We start from the raw sequence: 25,213 nt of genomic DNA, 5'->3' as shown, positions 1-25,213 counted from the left end.
TAGGTTTACTTTGGTCTTTTTCTAGCTCCCTGAGGTATAATGTAAGGTTGTTTGAGATCTTTCTTCTCTCTTTTTAAATTAAGACTTTTACTAGGGCAATTTTAAGGTTTACAACAAAATTAAGGGGAAGTTACAGAGATTACCCATATATCCCCTGCCCCATACATGCACAGTCTCTTGTCAACATTCCCTACCAGAGTAGTACGTTTCTTACAACTGATGAATCTAGATTGACACATCATTACCAACCAAAGTCCATTGTTTACATTATGATTCACTTTTGGTATTATATATTTTATGGGTTTGCATGAACATACAATGGCACATATCCATTACTGTGAAGTTATATTGATATTTTATATCAATTTATTAAGTTATGAATATAATCTTAAGAGATATTTGTACTCCCCTGTTCACTGCTGCATTATTCTTAATAGTCAGATGTGGAAATGACCTAAATGTCCATTGATAGATGAATGGATAAGAAAATATGGTATATACATGCAATGGAACATAATTCTGCCTTCAGAAAGAAGGAAATCCTGCCATATTCGACAGCATGAATGAACCTTAAGGAGAATACATTAAGTAAAATTAGTCAGTTGCATACAGAAGGACAAATCCTGCAGTATCCCTCTTATAGGAGAGATCTAATAGTCAAACTCATAGAAGCAGAAAGTAAAATGTTGGTGACCTGGGGATCTAGGGAGAAGGAATTAAGGGAAGTTGCTAGTCAGCAAGTAAAGTTTCAGTTGTACAAAACAAAGCGGTTCTAGAGATTTGTTCTACAACACTCTGCCATAGTTAATAATAATCTATTGTACATTTACAAATTTAAGATAGTAGATCTCATGTTAAGTGTTCTTATCACAATAGAATTAAAAAAATTAAGAAATAATAAAATGCAACCAAGTAGAAATAGAAATATATAGGGAAAATATTGGGGGAAAAAGTCTTCTTTGAATAATATATATTGCATCCATTAAATATGAATGGGATGCTCTACAAAAGTGAATATTCAGAGAACAATCTAGTACAACAGCAGAATGGAAAACTCAGTAAAAGGATTAGAAGATAAAATTGAGATTTCCTGGTAAAAAAGTCAGTAAAAGGAAAAATAAAGAAAAAAGATAGATAAAGCAGTACGTGGAATTTAATATCAAATAAAAGTTCCAGAAAAAGGTAATGAAATAAAGAGAGGAAGAAGTTGTCAAAGATATTATTCAAAAACTTTTTAAGGTTAAAAAGTATGATTTTCTGTTAGAAGGACCACAGTATGCCTAGAGTAACAGATGAAAAACACCAAGTTAGAACATAACAAAAGTTCAGAACACTAGAGAATGGAATAAACACAGTGGATTTGGTATAGTTTGGGGATTAAATAGATTAAAAAAATAGAGGAAATTAAGAAAATTTTAAGAAAAAGACATTGACTCCAGAAAAAACAAAAGATGGTTACTATATGCTAAAGGCTAGCATTTCTATAGCAGTTTATCATAATGTCTACATTAAATATCTAACCTAATGTGCAATATGAGAATATGAAGACAATGAGAAGTGTGGGAAAGATAGGGGAAGGATGGGAAAGGTGGGATGGGGGCTATTAGAGAGAATGACCTCATACTTCCAAAGTGGTAAATCAATAGAAAGCTTAAAACTGATACCTAGTATTAGTGTGTTATTTTCTGATATGACAGTTAATGTCACTTTTACATAAAATATGAGAGCTAGCTCCCGTGCACCAATAATGTTTGTGGGGCAAATATCTGAAAGGTTAGAGAACCAGAATAGGCCAAAGATACCATCAAGACTTGTCATTTTCCTCTTCAGTTACCCTACCTTGGTATAGGCTGAGGACCTAAGTTACTGTAGACTAGAAGGTAACCTGTCATTTGCATGCTGTTTAAAGTTTTGTGCCATTTCTCCCTGTGTTTTTAGATTTGGAGTATCCCAAGTTGGAAGAACACATGCTATACAAGAATTCCACTCTTCTGGATACCAGTAAAGCAGTAGTGATAGAGAAGGCAGCACAGTTTTTAAACCTCTCTACAATTTTAGGTGAGTTTTTACATTCTTTTTTCTAATGTTTATAGGGGCAAAGTATTTTTTCTTTTGAATTATTCCCAAGCTAAGTTTATCAATTAGCATTACCTCTGGCTATACATACTATCTGACATAGTAGCTTTAGCACATATGGATTTACTATTTTATAACTTTCATTTTGAACTAATTTTAGGTTTGCTGAAAAATTACAAAAATAGAGGGTTCCCTTATACCTCTCACCCAGCTTTTCCTAAATTTTTTCTTATATCATCAAAACACAATAACCATAATTCGGAAATTAACATTAGAGCAAAATTTTAACTAAACTACAGACCTTACTCAAATATTTCCTGTTTTTCCACTAATGGCTTTTGTTCTGTTTCAGGATAATAACCAGAGCCTACATTGCGTTTGATTGTTATTTCTCCTTTATTTTTCTGCAATCTGTGACACCTCTTATTCTTTCATAATCTTGAGACTTTTGAAGAATGTGATCAAGTTATTTTGGAGAGTGCCTCTCAATTTGGATTTGTATAGCTTTTCTCATTGTTGAAGTAAGGTTATACAATTTTGGATAAGAATACCACAGGAAAAAAATGTTGTCCCCTTCTTAGGATATTCTGTTAAAGGAGATCTTGATGTCAATACGTGTTATCACGATGATGTTGAACATCATCGCTTGATTAAGGTGGTGACTGAAGGTTTTCTCTACTGAAAAGTTACTGTTTTCCCTTTATAATAAATAAATATATGTACTACTTGAGAAGCTAGGAAATTATGTGTTTTTGCTTTCTTAGTTTGTGTAGTGGTAGAAGGCAAGCAAAATGCTAAATGGAGAGAGGAGTAGGAATGAATGTTGTCAGCCTGCCTGTCAGAGTCTGCCACAAAACAGGGAGGGACTATCTGCCGAAGAATTTGCACTGGGGGTCTCCCCGGTGGCTCAGTGGTTTGAGCTTTGTGCTGTGAAGCTGTCCACAGCCTCTGCAGCGGGGGTTCAATTCCCAGCCGGCCAGGGAGATACCCACATGGCACGGCAGACCTCTCCTGTCTCTCCCACTGCTCCCCTCAGCAGTGTTTTCGGTCTGTCTGCCTGTTCTGCTCCCCACTCTGTCTCTGGTGAGTCCTCTCACCCTCCTGCGCCTTTGGCCTGTACCCCAGCTATTGTATAAATAAAAAATAAATCTAAAAAAAAAAAGAATTTGCATTGGATTTGAGGTCCCTTCTAGGAGAGCTGAGAACTATCTGGTTAGCTGTATTTCTAACAGCATCTTAAAACCTTGTCTTTATTGTTAGGTTTAGGTTGGCAACTCCTGTCAAGTGCTCAAAGAAACAGCTTGTCTTTTTTTTTTTTTTTTTAATGATTGGCTTTGTTTTTCTTTTCTTTCTTTTTTTTTTCCCCCAAAGATTTATTTATTTATTTATTTATTTATTTATTTATTTATTTATTTATTTATTTATACAAGCACTGGGTACAGTCAGAAGCGTGGGGGGGGGGGGTGAGAGAATTCACCAGAGCCAGAGCGGGGAGCAGAGCAGGCAGAAGGACCTAAGTACACTGCTGAGGGGAGCAGCAGGCGGCAGGAGAGGTCTGCACGCGCCATGTGTGACCCTCTCCGGTGGCCAGGGAGCAGCCGGGGATCGAACTGGCGCCGCAGAGGCCACGGGCAGCTTCGCAACCCAGCGCTCAACCGCTGCGCCAACGGGGAGGCCCGAAACAGCTTGTCTTTTTACCAGTGTTTCAATTAGATTCTTTGACAATAAAATGACCAAAAAAACCCAAAAACTCAAACTATGTTAAGTTAAAAAGGAAATTTATTACTGCAGGTACATGAAATATAGAATATTAAATCAGAAACAGATACAACTTGACCCAGAGTCAAATGATATCAGTAGAATCCAGCTCCTTTCTATCTCTGAACTTAGGATCCTTCCATAGTCAGCAATAGTATCAGCCACATTGCTTTCATATAGCAACCCTTTTTAGCAACCCCCCTTTTTTTTTTTAGGTTTATATACTTACAGTCTCAAATCCAATGAACACGGTGCTTCTTTTTCCCAAGAGTCTGAACAGAAGTCCTGGACCTTACACATTGACTTAAATTAGTTCATATACCTTTCCCTGAACCAGTCACTTTGGCCAGGGAGATGCAGGGCCTATGGTGCATTAAAATTATGGACCAGGCATGATCCTTTAGAAGAAGAAGAAGCAGGAAACTTACCAGCAAAAGCAGAGAATAAATGTTGAATGATAAGTGTGCACTGTAGTCCTTTATATTTGGGGACTCTCCCTTTCAAGAAAAGACTTTGCAATGCTTAGGAACAATTCACTTTCACTCAACTTTTGGGAATTTTAAATTCTAATTGTATATAGGCAAAGTTCTACAGCTGCTGAAGGTTATAACCTCTTCAGAAGACTACTTCTATGGTTCTTTTTATTCTTAGCAATATACTAGTACCTAGGCAGTAAAATGTTAACTGGTAGCATAGTCTTAACTAATCAATCTACTAATATGCAAAGCTATATTTTTGATACTAAATTAAAAGACATTAGACCTGAGTTTAAGTTCAAAATGCAACTCTCAGATATCTACCCAAAGTCACAAAAACATTAATTCAAAAGAAAACCTGTACTCATATGTTTATAGCAGTACAATTTACAATAGCCAAGATATGGAAACAGCCTAAAGGCCCCAAAAGAGATGAATGAATCAAAAAGATGTCACACTGACACACACATACACACATGCGTGCGCGCACAGGAATACTATTCAACAATCAAAAAAGGTAAACTCGTGCCATTTGCAGAAACACAGATGGAACTGGAAGGGATTATCCTGAGTGAAGTGAGCCAGAAGAAAAATATAAATACAGAATGTTTTCACTCATATGTAGAATATAGAGAAGTCAAACAAAAGACCAAAGACAGAATTTAAAACCAACCCTTGAAAGCTGATCATAGATCTGAGGCATCTAAGGGGAGAGCACAATGAACAGTGGTGGAGGACTGTGGGTACTTTGATGGTGGGAAAAGTATGGTTTTCCACATAGCTTCCATCACACCTGAGGGGTGAAATCCTATATTGTGAAAAAATAAACAAAGATGTGAAATAATGGTATCTCATGAATTAAAAAAATGTTGAAGGTGCATAGCTATTAGTTTCATAACTTGATCTGTTATTTTTATCTTACATATAAAACAGAGATAGTAAATACCTCTTAAGATTTTAAATATATATAAAATACAAGATAATAGATTCCTGCTCCTCATGAAATTTTGTAAGAGTTTTGTATAAAATACTTCTACTTAATTTAAGTGGCAGTCATGAAAACTAAAACAGTAAAATTATAAAAGTTAACAACAATAGTACCATTTTAGAGGACATATTTATTTTTACCTATTTTACCTATTTATTTTACCTATTTTTCCCTCTAGCCTATGTTTGAGTATAGAAATTATATTTCTAATAGATTTCATTTTTCCTACTTTCCTACCTAGGTACCTCTTCAGAAGACTATCAGATATGCCATAGACAAAAGTAAGAACTATCATTTTGAAAGTTGTTATACTTTCTAAAACTGTGTTCTAATAGATATATAGCAGGTGTTATTGTTAGCCCACAAATTCAGATGTCCCATTAGTAAATATTTATTGAAGACTAATACTGTTTTCAATTGCTTTCCTAACTTTAGCTTTCTTTTATTGGTACCTCAAGCCCTTTCTTTGTGTCTCATTTTAGTCCTACAACCAGTGTTTGCCTTTAAAAAAAAAAAAAGATTTATTTATTCATTCATACAAGAACCAGGGCACAGGCCAGATGTGCAGGAGGGTGAGAGAATTCACCAAAGACAGAGTAGGAACAGAACAGGCAGACTGACTGAAATACACTAATGAGGGGAGCAGCGGGCGAGACAGGAGAGGTCTGCTGTGCCATGTGGGTATCTCCCGGGCCAGTTGGGATAGAACCTGCATCGCAGAGGCTGCAGACAGCTTCATAGCGCTGTGCTCAACCACCTGAGAGACCAGGGAAGCCCTTGGTTCCTTTTTTTTTTTTTTTTTTAAAGATTTATTTATTTATTTATATAAGCATTGGGTACAGTCAGAATCAAGGGAGGATGAGAGAATTCACCAGAGCCAGAGCAGGGAACAGAACAGGCAGACCGATGAAGTACACTGCTGAGGGGAGCAGTGGGCAGCAGGAGAAGTCTGTGCATCATGTGGGACCCTCACCCGGCGGCTGGGGATGGAACTGGCGCTGTAGAGGCTGCAGGCAGCTTCGTAACCCAGCACTCAACCGCTGCACCACTGGGGAGGCCCCCCTTGGTTGCCTTTTTGCAACCTTTGGGGTAGTGTTACCTCACCATAGCAGTCAAATGCCAGGTATTTTAGATTGCCTTGTGTGTAAGACCTCGAGAGCCTGTTCATAATGCAGAGGAATTGAAGGACTCCTAGGAGGGCCTGAAAAATCGTGTCTCTTTTTTTTCTTCTTATACTTTTATCATTTCACTTTTCCATTTTATTTTTTTCCTTTATTTTATTTTGTATACTTTTTACATCATTTTTCATTTTTGCACAATGTATGCATTTTCATCTTGATTATAGTCCCCATACAATTCCCACCCTCTTTGTTTTGATCCTTCTCTCTTCTCCCGCCCCCCCCCCCCATAGTATATCTCTAGTTTGTAGTTGCTTGTTGATTTTGAATTTTACTTTATTATAATTAGTCTTTTTCCTAGTCCCTTATTTAGGTGTCTCTGATTTTTATGTTGAGCCAATCCTATGTGAATGCCTTCTCTGAGATTACAAACAGAGTTTTGGTTTTCTCTTCACTTTTTTTTTTTAACTGTTGTCTTCTCATGTGTTACCTCTACTTTACAATTTGGTGCTAGAGGAAGTCTTCTCTCTCACCTAATCAATAAAGAGGAAGCTTCTGTTGATAAAGTTCAACATGTATTTCCTGTAGTTTGTTTCTGACTCACACCTGAAAAGTCTAAAGATAAGAGGATCCCTTAGATGCTTAGGAATAGCAGAATAAAGAAACTAGTTGTCCTTTCAGAGTTTGTCACAACAAAAAGTTGTATATAATGTTCATAGATCAGAAGTATATAATGTATATAATGTTCATAGATCAGAAGTAGCTCCCACAGAAGAGAAAAGTTCTGGGTCATCTTAAAAAGGAACATGCTCAGTATGACTTCCTGCAAAGGACAAAGTAAATGCAACTGAAAGGGGCTTGAAGTTCTATTATCAAGTGCAAAGGCAAAGGAGATCTAAAAAAGCAGCAAGTGAGAGAGCCCCCAGCATAGGGAAATCCTATCCTCTGACCCTTCAAAATACTCCAGGTTTGAGCCAGCACTGGTTATCTGTCACACCCAAAGAGCACCAATAGCATCAGTCAAGAGCAGCACTGTTTACAATAGCTAAGCTTTGGAAACAGCCCAAATGCCCAAAAATAGATGACTGGATCAAGAAGATGTGGTACATATATACCATGGAATATTACTCAGCATTCAAAAAAGATAAACACATGCAATTTGCAGCAACATGGATGGCGCTGGAAGGGATCATGCTCAGCGAAATAAGCCAAAAAGAAAAAGAAAAATACCGGATGGTCTCACTTATAGCAGGAATCTAGAAAACTTAAATAATGGACCAGGAAAATGAATAACTATAAGAAAGTGAAAATCAAAATCAACAAAAAACTATGAACCAGAGACACTTTTAGGGGGTCGGGGGCGGGAGGGGAGGGATTGGGGTCAGAATGGGGGGGCTACAATTGTATGGGGAATATAAAAATAAAATTTATTATTAAAAAAAAAAAAAAAGAAAGAAAGACCTTTCCTATTCCTTTCTACAACTTCTTTCCCCTACTTCAATGCCAGAGCATTCCAAAGACATTTCCAAATTGTGTGTATATTGGGACGGGTGGGAAGGAAGCAAGAAATAATGAAGAAACCAACCATGTTTGCTTTCCTCCCTGCAAATTATGAATTTATGTCAGGCCTGATTTGGGAAATGAAATTAATTTAAATTGGATAAAGGAGTTTGTTGTTATATTATATTGGTCTTTTTATTATCTAAAACTGATTGCTTATTATACAAGAGCATACTAAATATATTCAAAGGGGGAAATATGAAAGAATAAGATTGGCTTTTGCTTACCTCGTTCAAATGTTCAGTAAGCAAAAAAAAATCTTTTCACATTTGGTTTTCAGCTTCATTGTCTTGTTAGGGACTCAGGTTTCTCATTTTCTGATCAAAGACTGAACTTATTCCTTTCATATTCTTCTTGTAATAGCTGATACTCCCCTATACATTTGAACTGAATTGGGGCAGTCTCATTTGTGAAAGTGTTAAAGAAAAGGATATTAATTTTTTAAAAATATCTCTTTTTTTTTTTTGAGTTTGAAGTCTGTTTTATCTGATATAAGTATAGCTGTTCCTGCTTTCTTTTTTTGGTCCATTTGCTTGTAGGATTGTTTTCCATCCTTTAACTTTGAGCCTATTTTTATCTTTTGTAGCTAAATGTGTTTCCTGGAGACAGCAAAAGGTTGGGTTTTGTTTCTTAATCCAGGCTGCAACTCTGTGTCTTTTTATTGAAGAGTTTAGTCCATTTACATTTAGAGTTAATATTGATATGTTAGCATCTGTATTTACCATTGTGTTTGTCTTTCCTTTGATTTTATTTATTTATTCTTTTAATAACTTTTTTTTTTTTTTGGTCTTCTTTCGTTGTTATTCGTCCCTCTGAGGTTCTGGCTTTAGGATTCCTTGTAGTGAAAATGAATATAAGAAAGTGAAAATCAAAATCAACAAAAAACTATGAACCAGAGACACTTTTTGGGGAGTGGGGGGCGGGAGGGGAGGGATTGGGGTCAGAATGGGGCGTTTGCAATTGTATGGGGGAATATAAAAATAAAATTTATTATTTAAAAAAAATATATTATCTCTTGTTTCTTGAGATCCTTGCCTCAAGAATCCTAGGAAGCATTATTCCAATTCTTTTTGCATAAATCACTTAGCCAAGACTGAATACAGATTCAGTAACTTTCCCAAAGTCGCTCAAGTATGAACAGCAGCACTGGGCTTTAAACTCAGATCTCTCTCATACCACACACAATGGCTTGTCCTCCATACATGTCATGTCATACTGAAAAATGTGTAGATATGTTGCCTTTATAAACTCTTTGTTCATATATATAGTAACATTTTTTCCTAACCAGTTGTATTTATTCTGTGGGATAATTGATTACATATAAATGTCCTTATTTCAAATATATTTGGAAACTCTCAAAAGTTACTGAAAATTTTAAAGAATACTATTAATTTGTTTTCATTGTAGAGTGATGACCTTTGCAGATCAAAATGTTTCTCCAAAACCAAAGAATACTTCAAATCCAGAATCAGGTAATAAATCGCGAAACTAAATCATTTTCATCATTCTGTATTCCTTTTTTTTTTTTTTTTTTGGTCATAATGCAGTATGTTAAGAAACTGGTAGCCCAGAAAACTGTCTTTTAACTTAGTTGTATTTAAAGAATTAAGATATATGAGGTTAAAAAGTAGGTCTTAAGTATCTCCACAGCACCCGTCATTAAATCATCTCATGAACAATTCTGAGTATGTAGACTATACTAGGCATTGCTCAACATCGCAGCAAGGAGTGGCATATAAGTTTGTAAGTTTCTTTCATAAGGGAGGGAGAAAATTTGTAAACAGATTTATTAGCATTATGTGTGATGATTGAAAAATAATAGGATCAACAAAAGTGCCTTCTATTAGAGATGCTCTATTTATTTTTAGAATGAATAAATAGCTCTATCTCAAATTTCTATTTTCTTTATTTCCTGTCTTATAGCATATCTATTTGCTGCTGGGGTTTGCTCCTGATGCGTGTAAATGTTTGCATGAACTTAAAAAAAGGATATTTTGCATACTCACCTAAAGAAGTTGTTTTAATGGGGCTTTACTAAATATCAGGCATTATTAGGAACTGTGGCTATAAAATGATAAAAACAGTTTCTGTTCTAAGAGAAAATAGTCTAATGATAAAAACTAGACATGTGAAAGTACATATCTTGGAAACAGTAGCACCTTCTACTCTGTGGGGTGAACTTGGAAGGAAGATTTGTTTTATAGATTGAAGAGTTAAGGGAACTTGTGAACAAGAGAGGAGAGGTAATGAAAGGGAAAGTGATATGATACCAAAACAGTCATGTGTTTACCTAGGTGCTTCTCAGTAAAAAGTATTGCTTTGATTGTGAAAAATATTATTTATAAGCCTGATAGTAAGGCAGACCAGTGATTCTGGAATTATATATTTTGTATTCTTTTATGTGGTTAATTTAAAATTAAATAAATTATATCTTGCTTTAGAGACTTTTTTTTTACATGCTGCTTAATTTAACAAATCCCACTATATTCCACTAATGTCAGGCTCTTTACTGTTATGAAATCAAGAAATAGCTGTATTCCTACCTTCAAGAATCCAGTAGTGTAGAAATAGAGGCAAATGAGAAATTATGTTTCAGATAATTCTTGCTTAGTGTCATTTACAGTTTCATCTGCTCTTATTAAATGTGGTAGTTCTTCTAGGCCCCTAGATTTTAATCTCTTTTTAAGTTAAGCCCTGATAGTTATAGGTCTGTAAAAGTCAGGGCTTCCAAATTTTCTCTAACTCTAGAGTCTCCCCTGAGATTAATACTCTTATGTATATTTGCAGCTTTATTAGTGCTTGGGTTATAGTGGAGGAGGAAAGATAATGAATAGATAAATAAATAAGAAATAAGAATACTGAAGGAAAGTAAAGCAGGGTAAAATCAGGACTATAGTGGGGATACTATTTTAGATAGGGTAATCATTCCTTTCTGAAGAGGTGATGTTTGTACAGAAGTTGAATGAAGCAGGAGAGTGGGCCATATGAAAATTGGGGGTTTGGGGCATAGCATGATAGGCAAGGGAAACAAATGAAAAGGCCATGAGCTGGGAATATCCTTGGCACGTTTGAAGACAGGGAAAGAGGTCAGTGTGACTGAGCAAAGTGAATAAGAAAATGAATGGTTGAAATTTTGTCAGAGAGCTGGTCAAGTGATATAATGTAAAGTCTCATGTGCTATCATAAGGAATAAGGATTTTATTCTAAATGTGCTGAGAAACAGAGGGATGAGATATAAAATGAGATATATATTTTTTAGAGTGATCATTCCAACTATGTGGAGAATAGACTAAGGAGGCAACAGTAGAAGAAAGGAAACCTTTTAAACTATTGCAGTGGTCAGATGATGGTGTATGAGACTAAAGTGAAAGCAGTGGTCTGATTTGGAATTTATTTTGAAGGTAGACTTTCCAGGATTTTTTAATTATACTCAATATTGAGTAAGAGAGAAAAATGGAAGTCAAAGATACATCTTAAATTATTGATTTAAGCGAGTAGATATGATAAGTATTGTTTCTTGAGGTAGGAGCACTGTAAAGCAGAGAATTTGGTTTGGATACAGTGATTTGACCTGTCATCTTGTATACACCATGTTGTATGAAAGAAGGGAGACACAAACATGCATATATTGTATAATTCTGTATAACATGACTATTAAGGGTGATAGAGAAATCACCCTTAAGAACAACCAAGACTATTAAAGGGGGGCCTCCCCGGTGGCTCAGCCATTTGAGCGCCCCGCTGTGAAGCTGTTTGCAGCCTCTACAGCTTGGGTTCAATTCCTGGCTGGCCAGGGAGCTACCCGAATGGCGCGGCAGACCTCTCCCATCTCTCCTGCTGCTCCCCTCAGCAGTGTTTTTTTAGTTAGTCTGCCTGTTCTCCCCACTCTGTCTCTGGTGAATCCTTTCACCCTCCACACCTCTTGCTTGTACCCAGTTCTTGTATGTATAAATAAATAAATCTTTAAAAAAAAAGACTATTAAAGGTAACAGAGAAATCAGCATTATGGTAGTCTTTTGAAAGGGAGTACTGATTAAGGAAGAACACATAGGAAATTTTGAAGGTGTTGCAAATGTTTTTGTATCTTGGTCTAGATGGTGATAATATGGATGAATATATACACATAAAAGATTTGTGCCACTATTGTATATATATATAACATACTTCAATAAAATATTTAAAAATTAGGAAGATTATTAGTCTTCAAGTGGAGTGTCATAAAAACAGTTTGAGGTACTGCATTCTGAAATTCAGGGCAGAAATTGGGGCAATAGATAAAGTTAGAGTATAGAGGTTTTGAGGCCATAGGACTAGATGACATCTCCCAGGAACTGAAATAAAAAGAAAAGAATCATGTAAAAAAGAAAGTAAATGGAATGTGCTGACATTTCAAAGTAGCTATTAATATAACAAAACAGTGAGGACTGTGAGTTGTCACAACAAAGATCTAACTTTGTTATGTTCCACTGTACTCCATCTCAGTTAGCAAATGTATCTTAGCAGAACAGAAACCTGGAAATCATCCTCAACATTTTGTCTTTGTCACTTTCTGTATCTAATCTATCACCAAATCTTCGGTAACAATTTTATCTCCTTCAGAATTCTCAACCTACTATTTCTCTCTACCTAGGGAGATGAAGATAAGGAATGATTAGCTTCAAAGATTGTCAGATTTAGCCAATAGAGACACCAAATTCCCAATTACATTTTAATTCAGATAAACAGCAAAGAAATTTGAAATAAAAATATGTCCCAAATATTGCACATGCTTGTACTATTATATGGGAAGTGCTTATTCTAAAAAATATTTTTTGTTGTTTATCTGAAATTCAAATTTCACTGAGTATCCTGTATTTTATCAAATGACCTTTTAGTGTCCACAGTGAGGCTGTGGATATGAAACAATACAGAGATTATAAAAAGCAGAATTTTATATGCCAAATTAAAGTGCTTGAATTTTAATTTGAGGGCATAAAAAGCCTTTGAAGAGTTTTAAGCAGATGACATTAAATTTGTATTTTAGAACAATGAACTGAGGAGGGAAATGAATTGGAAAACTGTTGGAACAATCTAAAGGTGAAAATTTTGGTGCATTATATTAAAGTACTGGTGTTAAAGATAAAGAAAAACCAACTTTTCAGTATTAGGTACATATGATAAGTAAAATGGCACATAGTAGATATTCTACAAATATTCATTGCTTTGGATAAAGTCTGGAGAGTTAGGAAAAGAGAAAAGTTCAGATTGAAGAGAAGCCATGAAAGGGGCCAGAAAGGAAAGATGTTCATACCTATGGACCTGAAATCCAGTGAGATGGGAAGGAAAGGTTTCTGCTTTTATTTGTGGGATCTGAAACTACATTCTTGTAGTTTGGGGAATAAATAAGAGGAGAAGTTAAGTTAGTGTATGTGGATAGTTCCCTGAAGAAACTTGTCTGAACAGAGAGAAGGATGTCGCAGGAAGGAGTATGAGGTATAGATAAAGGTTTTGTTAAGATGAGAGAGGCTTGAGTATGTTTTAAATGCTGGTAGAAATGTTGCAATAGAAAGGGAGAGCTTGAAAATATAGAAGCATAGACATGGAAGAATAATTTAGGAAGAATTTTAATAGCATAGAACTTTCTCTACTAATTGAAAAGAAAACCTTTTTAAATACTACTGTGAAATCTGGAGCTTTTGAGATAAAGATGTTTTAAAGAATATTTTCTTCTATTTGTAGCAAGTCAGATTACTCAACCCATATTACATTTTTTTCTAAAGCTATTAAAAAAGACAGTTATTAAAATCAATTTTTTTCAAAGTCAAGTTCTCTTATCTTCTGTACTTACAGTTAATGCAGGTTAAATAATTAGAATACTAAAGTATGTTTTTATTCATAGACAATGCAACTTGTGAAATTTTACTTGCTGAGAAACCTTATCCTTCAACCACTGAAAAAAGCAAGAAAAAAGCAAGTATTAAAGCATAATAACTACATGAACCATAAATTTAATATAGAACATGTTTTTTTTTTTAATAGAGGCATGTTTTATTTATTTATTTGTTTGTTTGTTTTGTTTATACATGCACTGGGTACAGTCAGAAGCGCGGGAGGGTGAGAGAATTCATCAGAGCCAGAGCAGGGAGCAGAGCAGGCAGAAGGACCGAAGTACACTGCTGAGGGGAGCAGCGGGCGGCAGGAGAGGTCTGCGCGCCATGTGGGACCCTCCTCTGGTGGCCGGGGAGCAGCCGGGGATCGAACCGGCGCCGCAGAAGCCGCGGGCAGCTTCGCAACCCAGCGCTCAACCGCTGCGCCACAGGGGAGGCCCTAGAACATGTTTTTAACCAACACCCTTATAGGAATTATTTTTCAGCTATTTAAGTCAATAATTTAAAATGTTTTTATAGCTTAGCAATTAAATCACATTGTTATATTAACATATACTCTTACTAAGTCTAATGAAAGAATTTTTTTTACAACTTCCATATGGATAATCGAAAGTCTATTAATGACAAATTTAAGGTAAAATAAGACATTTGCTATAAAGTCAATGCTAAGCATCATTTAAGCACTTTTTGTTAATTATAGCTTTTTTATACCCTTTTGTCATTTTGTTATGTTTTATTTTTACCTATTTTATAGCTGAGAAAAAATGAGGTTTGGATGTTAACCAGTTAGAGGCGCTTCTGGCAGTTTTTGGTCTTTATGGGCCTAAAACCTGCATTCTTTCTACGATACCATATTGTCATTGGTATGTTGAGACAAAAAAATTGAAAGAGCAAGAGTGGGAGCAGCAAGACCCATAATACAACGTTGGAAAGATTTCTGGTGCAACATTATAGTGGTCTGTACTGGGATCTTTTGTAGAAGAGATGGAGAAATATGCATGGATTCAAGATAATTTTGCCTGTGTAGTTCATAGATTAGATAAAGAGAATGAAGGAGTGAGTCATTGTCAAGAGAAACATATAGATTACTGTCTTAAGCTGCTCTAGTGAATAAAGGTGCTATTTAATGTAATAGGAAAGATAGGGGGGTCTGAGGACACATGAAGATGAAAATGTGGTAAGAGCTATACTGGGAATAAATATACAGATGAGGAAAACAGATGAGGAGTATATAGTATTACTGATATTTTAAAATTCATGGGTATGGATGGAATCACCTGGGAAAGAGTATCTATAGAGTAATAAGAGAAAAGGGTCTAGAACAATCCTTGGAAAAATCTATAGTCAGAGAAGGAAATAAAGAGGAGGATAAAGAGAATATAGTATTATAGAAGTCAAGAGAAGAGAGTGTTTACTTGTCAAAGGGGGAGTAGTCAACAATGCTGAATACTGTATTCAGCATTTGGAGGTCCAGTATTACAATTTTGAAAAATTAGAGGCCTTCCAATTTCCCATGTACCATGTAGGAGACTTAGAAATCATCACTCCATCTTAACACCAAATAAAAACCTGAACAAAATGAGAAACTAACATATCTTTTTTGATCCTTCAAGGAAGTAAGATCATAGAACAAATCACCAAAACTTGGAGAGACAGACAGATGAAAACAGAGAATTGCCACTTACCAGAGCAGAAACATATGAACAGAAATGTCTCTGGGAATCAGTGCTAGAGTAGGAAAATCAAAAGTGTAATTGATAGATTGCTGAAGGATCAGTATGGACAACTCTGAGAGTTAAAAACTCAAAGGATCTCAGTCATCGTGGGGTTTCCACGATTTTGTGTGTTTGGCCTCCCAGAGATCTACCAGATCCTCACAGTGAATATCAGAAAAATCTCCTCTGCTGGCAATAGTGGGAAGGAACATGGAAGCAGATATACAGTAGATTCTATTCTTTTTAACAAAACCAACTCTCAGTTGAAAGTGTTTCACTGGACTCTTAATTTTTTCTAGATTTATCAGAGTCTAACTTATGGGGGTGGAGGAGCAGAGATACACAGCTCCAGCCAGTTCTCCTCTTCAAAATAGAGGAGAGGAAATACGGAACTCTAGCTCCCATTAACCAACCTGTCCCACTTTTTTTTTTTTTAAAGATTTATTTATTTATGTATACAAGAACTGGGATACAGGCCAGATGTGCGGGAGGGTGAGAGAATTCACCAGAGACAGAGCGGGGAACAGAACAGGCAGACTGAAGAAATACATTGCTGAGGGGAGCAGCGGGCGAGACAGGAGAGGTCTGCTGCACCATGTGGGACCCTCGCTGGCTGGCTGGGATCGAACTGGTGCTGCAGAGGTTGCAGACAGCTTCACAGCACGGCGCTCAACCACCTGCGCCACCAGGGGAGGCCCAACCTGTCCCACTTTTAAGGGAGAAGAATACTAAGATGCACTGATAAAGTCTACAGTACAGGGCAGAGACTCACCAAAAGACTGAGACAATACCATGGTACTATAGACCACCTCATCTCCCTCCATGGGAGTCACTTTACCATGACTTTACTAAAAGGCTGTTCATCCCAATTCCTATTACTAAGTACATCATGTCCATCTTTTAGCAAAAACTTACAACACATACTAAAAGACAAAAAATGTCAAAGTCAGATATGACAGTCATGTTAGCATTATCTGATCAGAAATTTGAAATAACTGATTAATATGCACAGGATATTGAAAGAAAAAATAGACAACATAAAAGAATAAATAGATAATGTCAGAAGAGAGGTTTTTATTTATGTGTAATAAATATACATATACATATACCAAATTAATGACAGCAAGGGATGGGAGGGAGTAAGTAGGAACATTTTGTTATTATATGCTACTTGCACTGCAGTGATATAGTATACTATTATTTGAACATGCACTTGGATTAGTTGTAAAGGTATGTTGTAAATACTATGATAACCACTGAAAAAATGTTAAAAACAAGAAGCGTGTCTAATGAGCTTAGAAAGGAAAGAAAATAGGATAATACAAAATATTCAATTAAACCACAAAGCAGAAAAGAGCAGAAGACAAAAATGAAAACAAAAAGCTGGGATAACCAATAGAATATAATAGCAAACATGGTATAGATATTAAAACCCAACTATATTAATAATCACTTAATGTTAGGAAGATAACTAATATAATGCACAAATTAAAAAACAGAGATCGTCAGAATGGCTCAAAAAAACATGACCCAACTATGTGTTTACAAGAAATGCATAATTTTTATATTTCAGATTTATTGAAATGAAATTGACAAATTGCAGGAGTACATTGTGGGCATTTGATATACATATATGTTGCAAAAGGATTCCCCCATATGGTGAATTAATATATTTATCATCTTATTCATTCATTCATTCATTCTGTTTGGTGAGGACATTTATGTTCTACTCTTTCATCAAATTTCAGTTATATAATACAGTGTTATCAGCTTCACAATAGTCACCATTATTCAGACTTTATTCATCTCAGAGTTGAAAATTTATACTCTTTTACTAGCTTCTTTTATACCCCCCCCATCCAGCCATTAGCAAATCTTTTCTACTCCATTTTCTGTAAGTTTGACTGTTTTTTAAAGATTTCATATAAAAATGATGCCATACTCTCTTTAACTTTTGCCTTACTCAGCATAATGCTCTCCAGGTCCAAGTTGTTCTAAATGTCAGAATTACTACTTTCTTGTGGCTAAATAATATTCCTCTGTGTGTGTGTGAGTGTATGTGTGCACATGTGAGAGAGAGTGATCACATCTTTTTATCCATTGATTCATTGATAGACACTGAAATTGTTTCTATATCTTAACTATTGTGACTAATGCTGCAATGAACACAGAAGGGAGGGTACCTCTTCGATAACTTATTTTCATTTGCTTTGTGTATACACCCAGGAGTGGGATTGCTGGATCATGTGGTTCTAGCTTTAATTTTTTAAGGAATCTCCATATGGCTATAAGCTTTCTTTTCATGGGGTCAAAAATATTCTAAAATTAGGCTGTGTTGGTGACTGCACAACCCTGTGAATAAACTAAAAACCATTGAATTTTATATTTTAACTGAGTAATTTTATGGTATGTGAATTTTATCTCATTAAATCAGTTTTAAAAACCACTTTCCTATAGAAGTAAGGTTCTTGCAAAGATGAGGATGAAGGGATTCAGAATACACATGGAAGAAGCAGCCTTTAAAAGTGGAGGGATACTTCCATTGTGGTACATTTGTAGATGGAGTGGTGGCAGGATTGGTTTTGTGTTTAAGAGGACTCCGCACTTCATTGAATGCTCTGCTGTTGCCATCTTGAAATTTTTAATAAAATTTTAAACAATTTTCATTTATTGGGTCTCCAAAATTAGGAGTCCAAAGTGATGACATCCTGTTTACTGTCTTCTTTTGTTTCAAGGATATCTGCTAAAAATGGTAGAGAAAAGGAGGCTAAAAGTTTAAGGAAAATGGTGTATGACATGTTAGAGAAGAATAGTAGAGTTGCCAGTCTGTGGCTACTTCTTTTGAGTTTGTGGTGAATTTCATGTGCCAGATTGTATAATGTTTTCTAACACCCTGTTCTACTGAAACTTCAGGGGATACTGCTATCAGGGTTCTTCTAGGGCTGGGGGTTTGTCAGGCCACTGTGATAGAAAAAAAGAAAGGAATAGGAAAGTAATTATAATGATGGATGGTAGTAGATAAGGAAGAAATAAGATATCAGAAGCATAATGAATGAATTTAAGATGGTGGAATCAGAAAATTGAATTTTCCAGTGAAGAGGGAACATATTTCATGAGGATCAACCTGGATAATGAAATTGCTGAAGATGACATGAATTGAAAGAAAAGTCAGTATACAAGCAGTCTGTAGATGCGAGTAAATGTCACTCTTTGCTCCATTCCCTGTTCTTTCCTTTGCAGGGGATATAGCTTTAAACCTTATACCTCTTCTTCTTTGTTTGCTTTACTATTCTCTTAACCCCCAACTCCTAACTCAAAATTGTGCCATTTTTTCAGCATCCCACTCAAGTTACACCTCTTCAGTTATGTTGAATAAACTTAAACTTGGAATGTTATAAATACATCTTGAAAGTGTAAGACAAGTTAATTAACCTAAGACAAGCAGTTGTGAACCGTCTGAATGTACAGTGCAGGATTAGTTGGTAATGGAGCACAATTTCTTTCCAAAAGAAAGAACCAAAAGAGAACTTTTGGTTTCCTAAATGAAGATCATTACATAATAAAGATGTTTGTATAAACTTATGTAACATTTTCTCTAAAATTTTGTTTAAAATATTGATAGATCTCATTGTCATTTGTTTTCATAGAACTCTGTTTGGGGTTTGTTACCTTAAATGTAGTAGGGAAATTTTTTTAACACTTATTTTTATTAATTTTTTTTTATTGAGGTAACATTGATTTACAACACTGTATGTGATTCAAAGGCACAGACCTCCTCAGATACATATCACCACAACACATAGGGAAATTTTTTTTTTTTTTCAGATTCAAGTTTAGGGAAATTTTTTGAGCTGAGTATGTTTCAAACTCTTTTGTCTTTCTAGTTTTTTCCCTCAACTATATAGAAAATCTTTTCTTTTTTCGAAAAACATTTATCTTTGAAATATTTTTCACATTGAGGAAAGAAATAGAATTATATATGCATATATAGATGTCCTATTTTGATTGTAATAAATGTAATGTGTATATATTTTACAGTAAAAATAGAATATCTGATAAGTGCTAGAAATGTTTTTACAGAACTGTGAAATGTATCTCATGATTCTGAATTTGTTTCAGCCTGAAAAATATCCAGAACCTAGTGATACAGATTTTCAGACAATGTTAAGTTCTCATCTAAAATTCAAGGTTCCATCATCTCACCAGAAGCATGTTTTTGAAAGTAATGCAGGTAAATCAGTTACCAAAGTTCTACTGCCTCAGCCCCTGGAACCTGTATTGGTAAGCTCTGATCTTTCATTAAGTAATTCTTTTTTTTTTTAAAGATTTATTTTATTCATTTGCATACAAGATCTGGGGGGTAGGCTAGAGGAGTGGGAGGTGAGAGGATTGACCAGAGACCGAGTAGGAAGCAGAACAGGCGGATCTACTGAAATACAGTGGGTGCTCAGGGGAGCAGTGGGTGAGACAGGAGAGGTCTGCTGCACCATATGGGTTAGCTCCCTGGCCAGGGATTGAACTGGTGCTGCTGTGGCTTCTGATAGCTTGATAATGCTGAGACTTAACCCCTTGTACCACCAGGGAGGATCCTCATTAAGCAATTCTCGAAAAGATTATAAAAAGAAAATATACTTTGGGAAGACTTAAATATGTAAAATTTCTTAACAAATCTAGGAAAAATGCAGAGAAGTTATATGCTTACAGCTGTATTTAGGTAGAGGGTTTTAAAATGGACTATAATTGGCAATTGTGTTAATTGGGACCACTGGGAAGCAGACACTGAGATGGGATTAAACAGGTCAAGTGTTATTGGAAGGGATAATACCTTAGAAGCAAAAGCAGCAAGGAAGCAGGATTGGGCAGGAATAGTCTTAGTCCTCAATGTAGATCTAACAAAAGCTCTCCCAGTGGGAAGGTATGGAATAAAGATTCCAATTCAAGAATCTAATATTGGCCTGGTATTCTCAGACGTTGGCATTTGGCTGAGGGTTACCCAAGAAGATGATTGCCCTAAACAGAAAGCTGAAGCAGATTCTAAAGATGTTGCAGTGCAGGTTATAGAATAAATGCTCTCCTTGCAGTGGATCAGAGAGTTTCTTAGAATAACTGTAGCTGGGTAGTTTCTTTGTTCTAGGAAATGTGAACATCACACCTCTTTGACTGCCACAAGGATAATAATGATAATATTATTATCATTAGCTATCATTATTATCATTCTCCAAGCTCTTTTTTACATATAATACTGTGTAGACTTTGCACAACAATTTCTAGGGGTAGAGTAATCACCATTGTTCAGATGAAGAAATTAAAAGATTATATGGCTAATAAATTAGAAAGACAATATATTCAGTGTACCAGGTAAATTTAACCATACAATTTTTTTTATAAAAATTTTCCTAATAAATCATTCCAGATTATGTCTTGAACAAACAACTAGTTTAAGAGATATTAAGCCCCAGAGAGAAAAGAGTGAAACAAAGGCAGAGAGGAAAGAAAGAAAAAATAAATCTAATATAAACTTTCCTATGTTTAAGTTTTAACGGATTTTAGGTTCCCAGCTTGACAACATATAATAGACACCAGTTCAAAGAGATTTATCAGAGCAACATAATTGTCTCGTGGACTCTAAAAGCTGAAAAGACAGCTGATTGCTAGAAATAAAGCTACTTGTCTTCCATTCTTTGACAAATCTCTGTCATTCTGTTACTCTGTTCTTCTTGCTTCTTTGTCTTTGCTCTCCCAGGTACTGTCTCTCAATTACAAACTCTTTCTCTTTCATCACCTTTATCTGTCTTGATTTCATGCTCTCTCTCTGCCCTTCGTCTCTCTGACTGTTTCTCTGTCAATCTTTCTGTCTTTCTACTCCTGGTCTCTGTTAATCTCTGTCTTCTCCATCTCTCTCTTCTTTGGCTTCCTCGCTTTCTCTTCCACTGCCGTCTGTTTCCCCATCCTTCATCAGGCTTCTGTTCTTCCTACTCCTCCTCTCCTCACCCATCACCCTCCTCTCCCAGTCTGTCCTTTGTCCCTCTCAAACTTATCAGTTCTCTCTTCTTGTCACTCTCACCTCCTTTATTTATCAACTTGTCCCTCTGTCTTCCTCTTTGCATCATCAAGAAATAGAAATCCATTGTGTATCCTATTTTATAATTTCTTTAGCTTGATGTTCCGTAAATGAAATACCTATGTACATTTAAACTTACACATTTTATATGATTCTTGCTATATATAGGTTTTAACAGCTCTAGAAATAATCCCTTTCCATAAAAAAAAATACAATAATATACTAGGAGTCAAACAAATGATAGAAGTAACATGCTTTTCTTGGCAGTTAACAAAGATAATAAAAGCACCATTTCCTAAATCAAAACTTTTTTTTTTTTAAGATTTTTTTTTTTTAAATTTATACAAGAACTAGGATACAGGCCAGAGGAAAGGGAGGGTGAGAGAATTCACCAGAGACAGAGCGGGGAGCAGAACAGGCAGGCAGACCAAAAACTGCTGAGGGGAGCAGCAGGCAAGACAGGAGAGGTCTGCCGTACCATGTGGGTATTTCCCTGGCAGGTCGAGAATCGAACCAGCACTGCAGAGGCTGCGGACAGCTTCATAGCACAGCGCTCAACCCGCTGCACCACCAGGGAGGCCCTCCTAAATAAAAACTTTAATTAGCTTTTTTCCCTAAAATAATAGTGATTTCAATCAAAGTATTCTCATATATTTGTGCCACATAGAATTCTCTTGGGAGTTGTTTGACTTCACTTAAGTCAATATATTCCTTAGGTGCCTATGTAGTAGTTTGAAATTTAATTAGCAAATAAAATTTTTATAAATATGACACATGATATCTATTAATTTTAAATTGCATTTTTATACTGCATAAAATAATTTCTTTCTGCTTTTCAATCCCCTTTTCCACAAAATATTGATAGAAAATAAATTCCAGTACTTCTGATAAGAAAAGCAGAGGCCTGTTAACAAGTACTCCATCTTCCCAAACAGCTGGTTTAGTGGTAAGTGTTAGCCTTTGGAATTTGTAATATCTATTTTCTGGCTTCCCCTCCTTCCCATTATTATATTTCTGTCACATCAGGAAGTATTGCAAAGAGATTTTACTGTCTGCATTTTTCTGTTATATAGAGGCATATTCACTAGAAGTATTCTGTATACTGCTATACATAAATGAAAGAAAGATTAAAATACTACAGCACTAGCCAGAGTTCTTTTCCTCTTCCCCATCCTCCACTGTACCTTCTCCTCCTTGTAGTAAAGGTAAATACAAAATACAAAGTTCACCATTTTAACCATTGTCCAGTGAATGATTCAAATACATTCATGTTGTTGTGTCAACATTGCCACCATCCATATGCAGGACATTTTTTATTTGGCAAAACTGAAACTCCATTCCCATTAAACAATAACTCCCCAATCCTGTCTCCCTCAATTCCTGACAAGCACCATTTTACCTTATTTCTCTTTGAATTTAATTGCTCTAGGTACTCCATATAAATGTAATCATACATTTGTCCTCTTGTGTCTAACTTATTTCACTTACCACAGTGTCTTCAGATTTCATCCATTTTGTAGCATGTATTGGAATTTTCGTACTTTTTTTAAGGCTAAATAATATCCCATTGACTATATATACCACACTTTGTTTATTACCTTGATTTGTCTAAGAATATATGTGTTGTTTCCACCTTTGGCTATTGTGAATACTGCTGCTACTAATATAAGAGTATATAAATAATTGTTCATGTCCCTGTTTTCCATTCTTTTGGTTATAAACCCAGAAGAGGATTTGCTGGATCACATGGCAATTCTCATTTTACTATTTTGAGAAATTGCCATACTGTTTTCCATAAAAATAGTACTATTTTGTATTCCTACCAGCAATACTCAGGGGTTTCAATTTCTCACATCCTTGCCTACATTTGTTGTTCTTTTAAAATAATAATACTGATCTTCACAAGTGAGATGGTATCTCATTGTGGCTAGTGATATTGAACATCTTTTCCCATGCTTACTGGCCATAACTCTTTGGAGTTACGTCTGTTCAAGGCCTTTGCCCATTTTTTATCAGATTATTTACTTTTTTGTTGTTGAATTGTAGGAACTCTTTATATGTGCTGGATATTCACTCCTATCAGATAAATGGTTTGCAAATATTTCCCCCCATTCTTTTGGTTACTTTTTCATTTTGTTAATTGTGTCCTTTGATGAACAAAAGTTCCCTTAGCATATTTTTGAAGTTCATCCATGTTATAGCATGAATATAATGGATGAATGGTATCCTGCTTTTTTAATGGATGAATCATATCTCACTATAAGAATATTCACAGTTTTTTAATATTCACATTTTATTCACTAATTGATCAGTAATTTGGAATGAATAATATTGCTATGAACATTCATGTGAACATATGTTTCTTCTGCCTTGGATATACACCTGGAAGTGGCAACAGAATTGCTGGGTCACATGGTAACTGTATGTTTGATACTTTTTTGGGAATTACTGTTAAAAACAGCTTTATTGAGGTATAATTCATGTGATATATAATTTACCTATTTAGAGTTTAAACTTTACTGGTTTTTAGTATATTCACAGATATGTGCAATCATTGCCATAGTCAACTTTAGAACATTTTTATCACCTCAAAAAGAAGCCTCATTCAGTTCATCTGCTACAGACTTATTTCTCCATCCAACGATTCAGCCCTGTGTAATCAACAGTATACTCTCCATCTCTATAGAGATTGACATTTTTTATGAATGGGGTCTTTTGTGACTGGCATCTGTCATTTTGCATGAAGTTTCACCCATATTATAGTATGTACCATATATACATATGGTACTTCTGTGTACCATAGAAGTTTCATCCATATTATAGTACTTTTTTCTTTTCATTGCCAAATAATAGTTCATTTTGTTGAGAGCCTTTTGGCTATTATGAATAGTGCTGCTGTAAGCATTCAGTTAAAAAGGGTTATGTCTGGATATTTGTTCTCATTTCTCTTGGGTATACCTAGGAGTAAAATTGCTGAGTTTCATGGTAACTCTATGGTTGATCACTCGAGGAATGCTAGACTGTTTTCCAACATGGTTGATCCATTTTATATTCCCAGCAGCATTATGTGAGTGTCCTAAGTTGTTCATATTCTACCAACAATTATTGGCATCTTCTTTATAGGTACACCTAAAAATGAGTGGTATCTTGTTGTGACTTTGCATTTGGGTTTGATGGCCAATTGTGTCGACACATATTCTTTGCCCATTTTTGATTAGATTATTTGTCTTTGTTGAGTTGTATCTTTATTTTGTTTAGATATTAAATCCTTATGAGATAGATGATTTGCAAATATTTTTCTCCCATTCTGTAAAGACTAGTATCTTTTAATAAAATACTTTTAAGAACTTTTAATAGCATGACATTTTTTCTTTTTTAAATTTTCTTTTTATTCTTTTTAATTTTGTTTTGCTCTAACGTTGGTTTACATTGTTTGTGTATTAATAGTATAGGATCTCCCCCACCAGGTGTTGTTACCACATCACACCTAACCAAGAAACCCAGAGTCCACTTCCTCCACACCTAGTGTAATTCCTCCACACCTTATTCTTGCCCCACCCTCTCCTTTTTCCTCTCAGGTAGCCTCAGTTCTGT

General features: G+C 35.4%; 1 protein-coding gene across 1 annotated transcript in view; it reads left to right on the top strand.

Annotated features, from left to right (window-relative positions):
* Positions 1 to 25,213, top strand: part of MEIKIN (meiotic kinetochore factor) — a gene marked incomplete at its 3' end in the record, with an annotated part of 52,602 nt that overhangs the window by 10,019 nt on the left and 17,370 nt on the right. Inside the window, exons 5-10 of the mRNA XM_084252605.1 lie at positions 1,939 to 2,058; positions 5,540 to 5,579; positions 9,384 to 9,448; positions 13,855 to 13,925; positions 19,678 to 19,839; positions 22,485 to 22,565. Coding sequence (XP_084108731.1) covers positions 1,939 to 2,058; positions 5,540 to 5,579; positions 9,384 to 9,448; positions 13,855 to 13,925; positions 19,678 to 19,839; positions 22,485 to 22,565 — 539 coding nt within the window. The remainder of the gene's footprint in view (positions 1 to 1,938; positions 2,059 to 5,539; positions 5,580 to 9,383; positions 9,449 to 13,854; positions 13,926 to 19,677; positions 19,840 to 22,484; positions 22,566 to 25,213) is intronic.

Source organism: Talpa europaea (assembly GCF_964194135.1).
Source record: "Talpa europaea genome assembly, chromosome: 13".
Classification (NCBI taxonomy): domain Eukaryota; kingdom Metazoa; phylum Chordata; class Mammalia; order Eulipotyphla; family Talpidae; genus Talpa; species Talpa europaea.
Note: the sequence above shows the minus strand (reverse complement) of the source record. Positions and strands in the feature narration are given on the sequence as shown.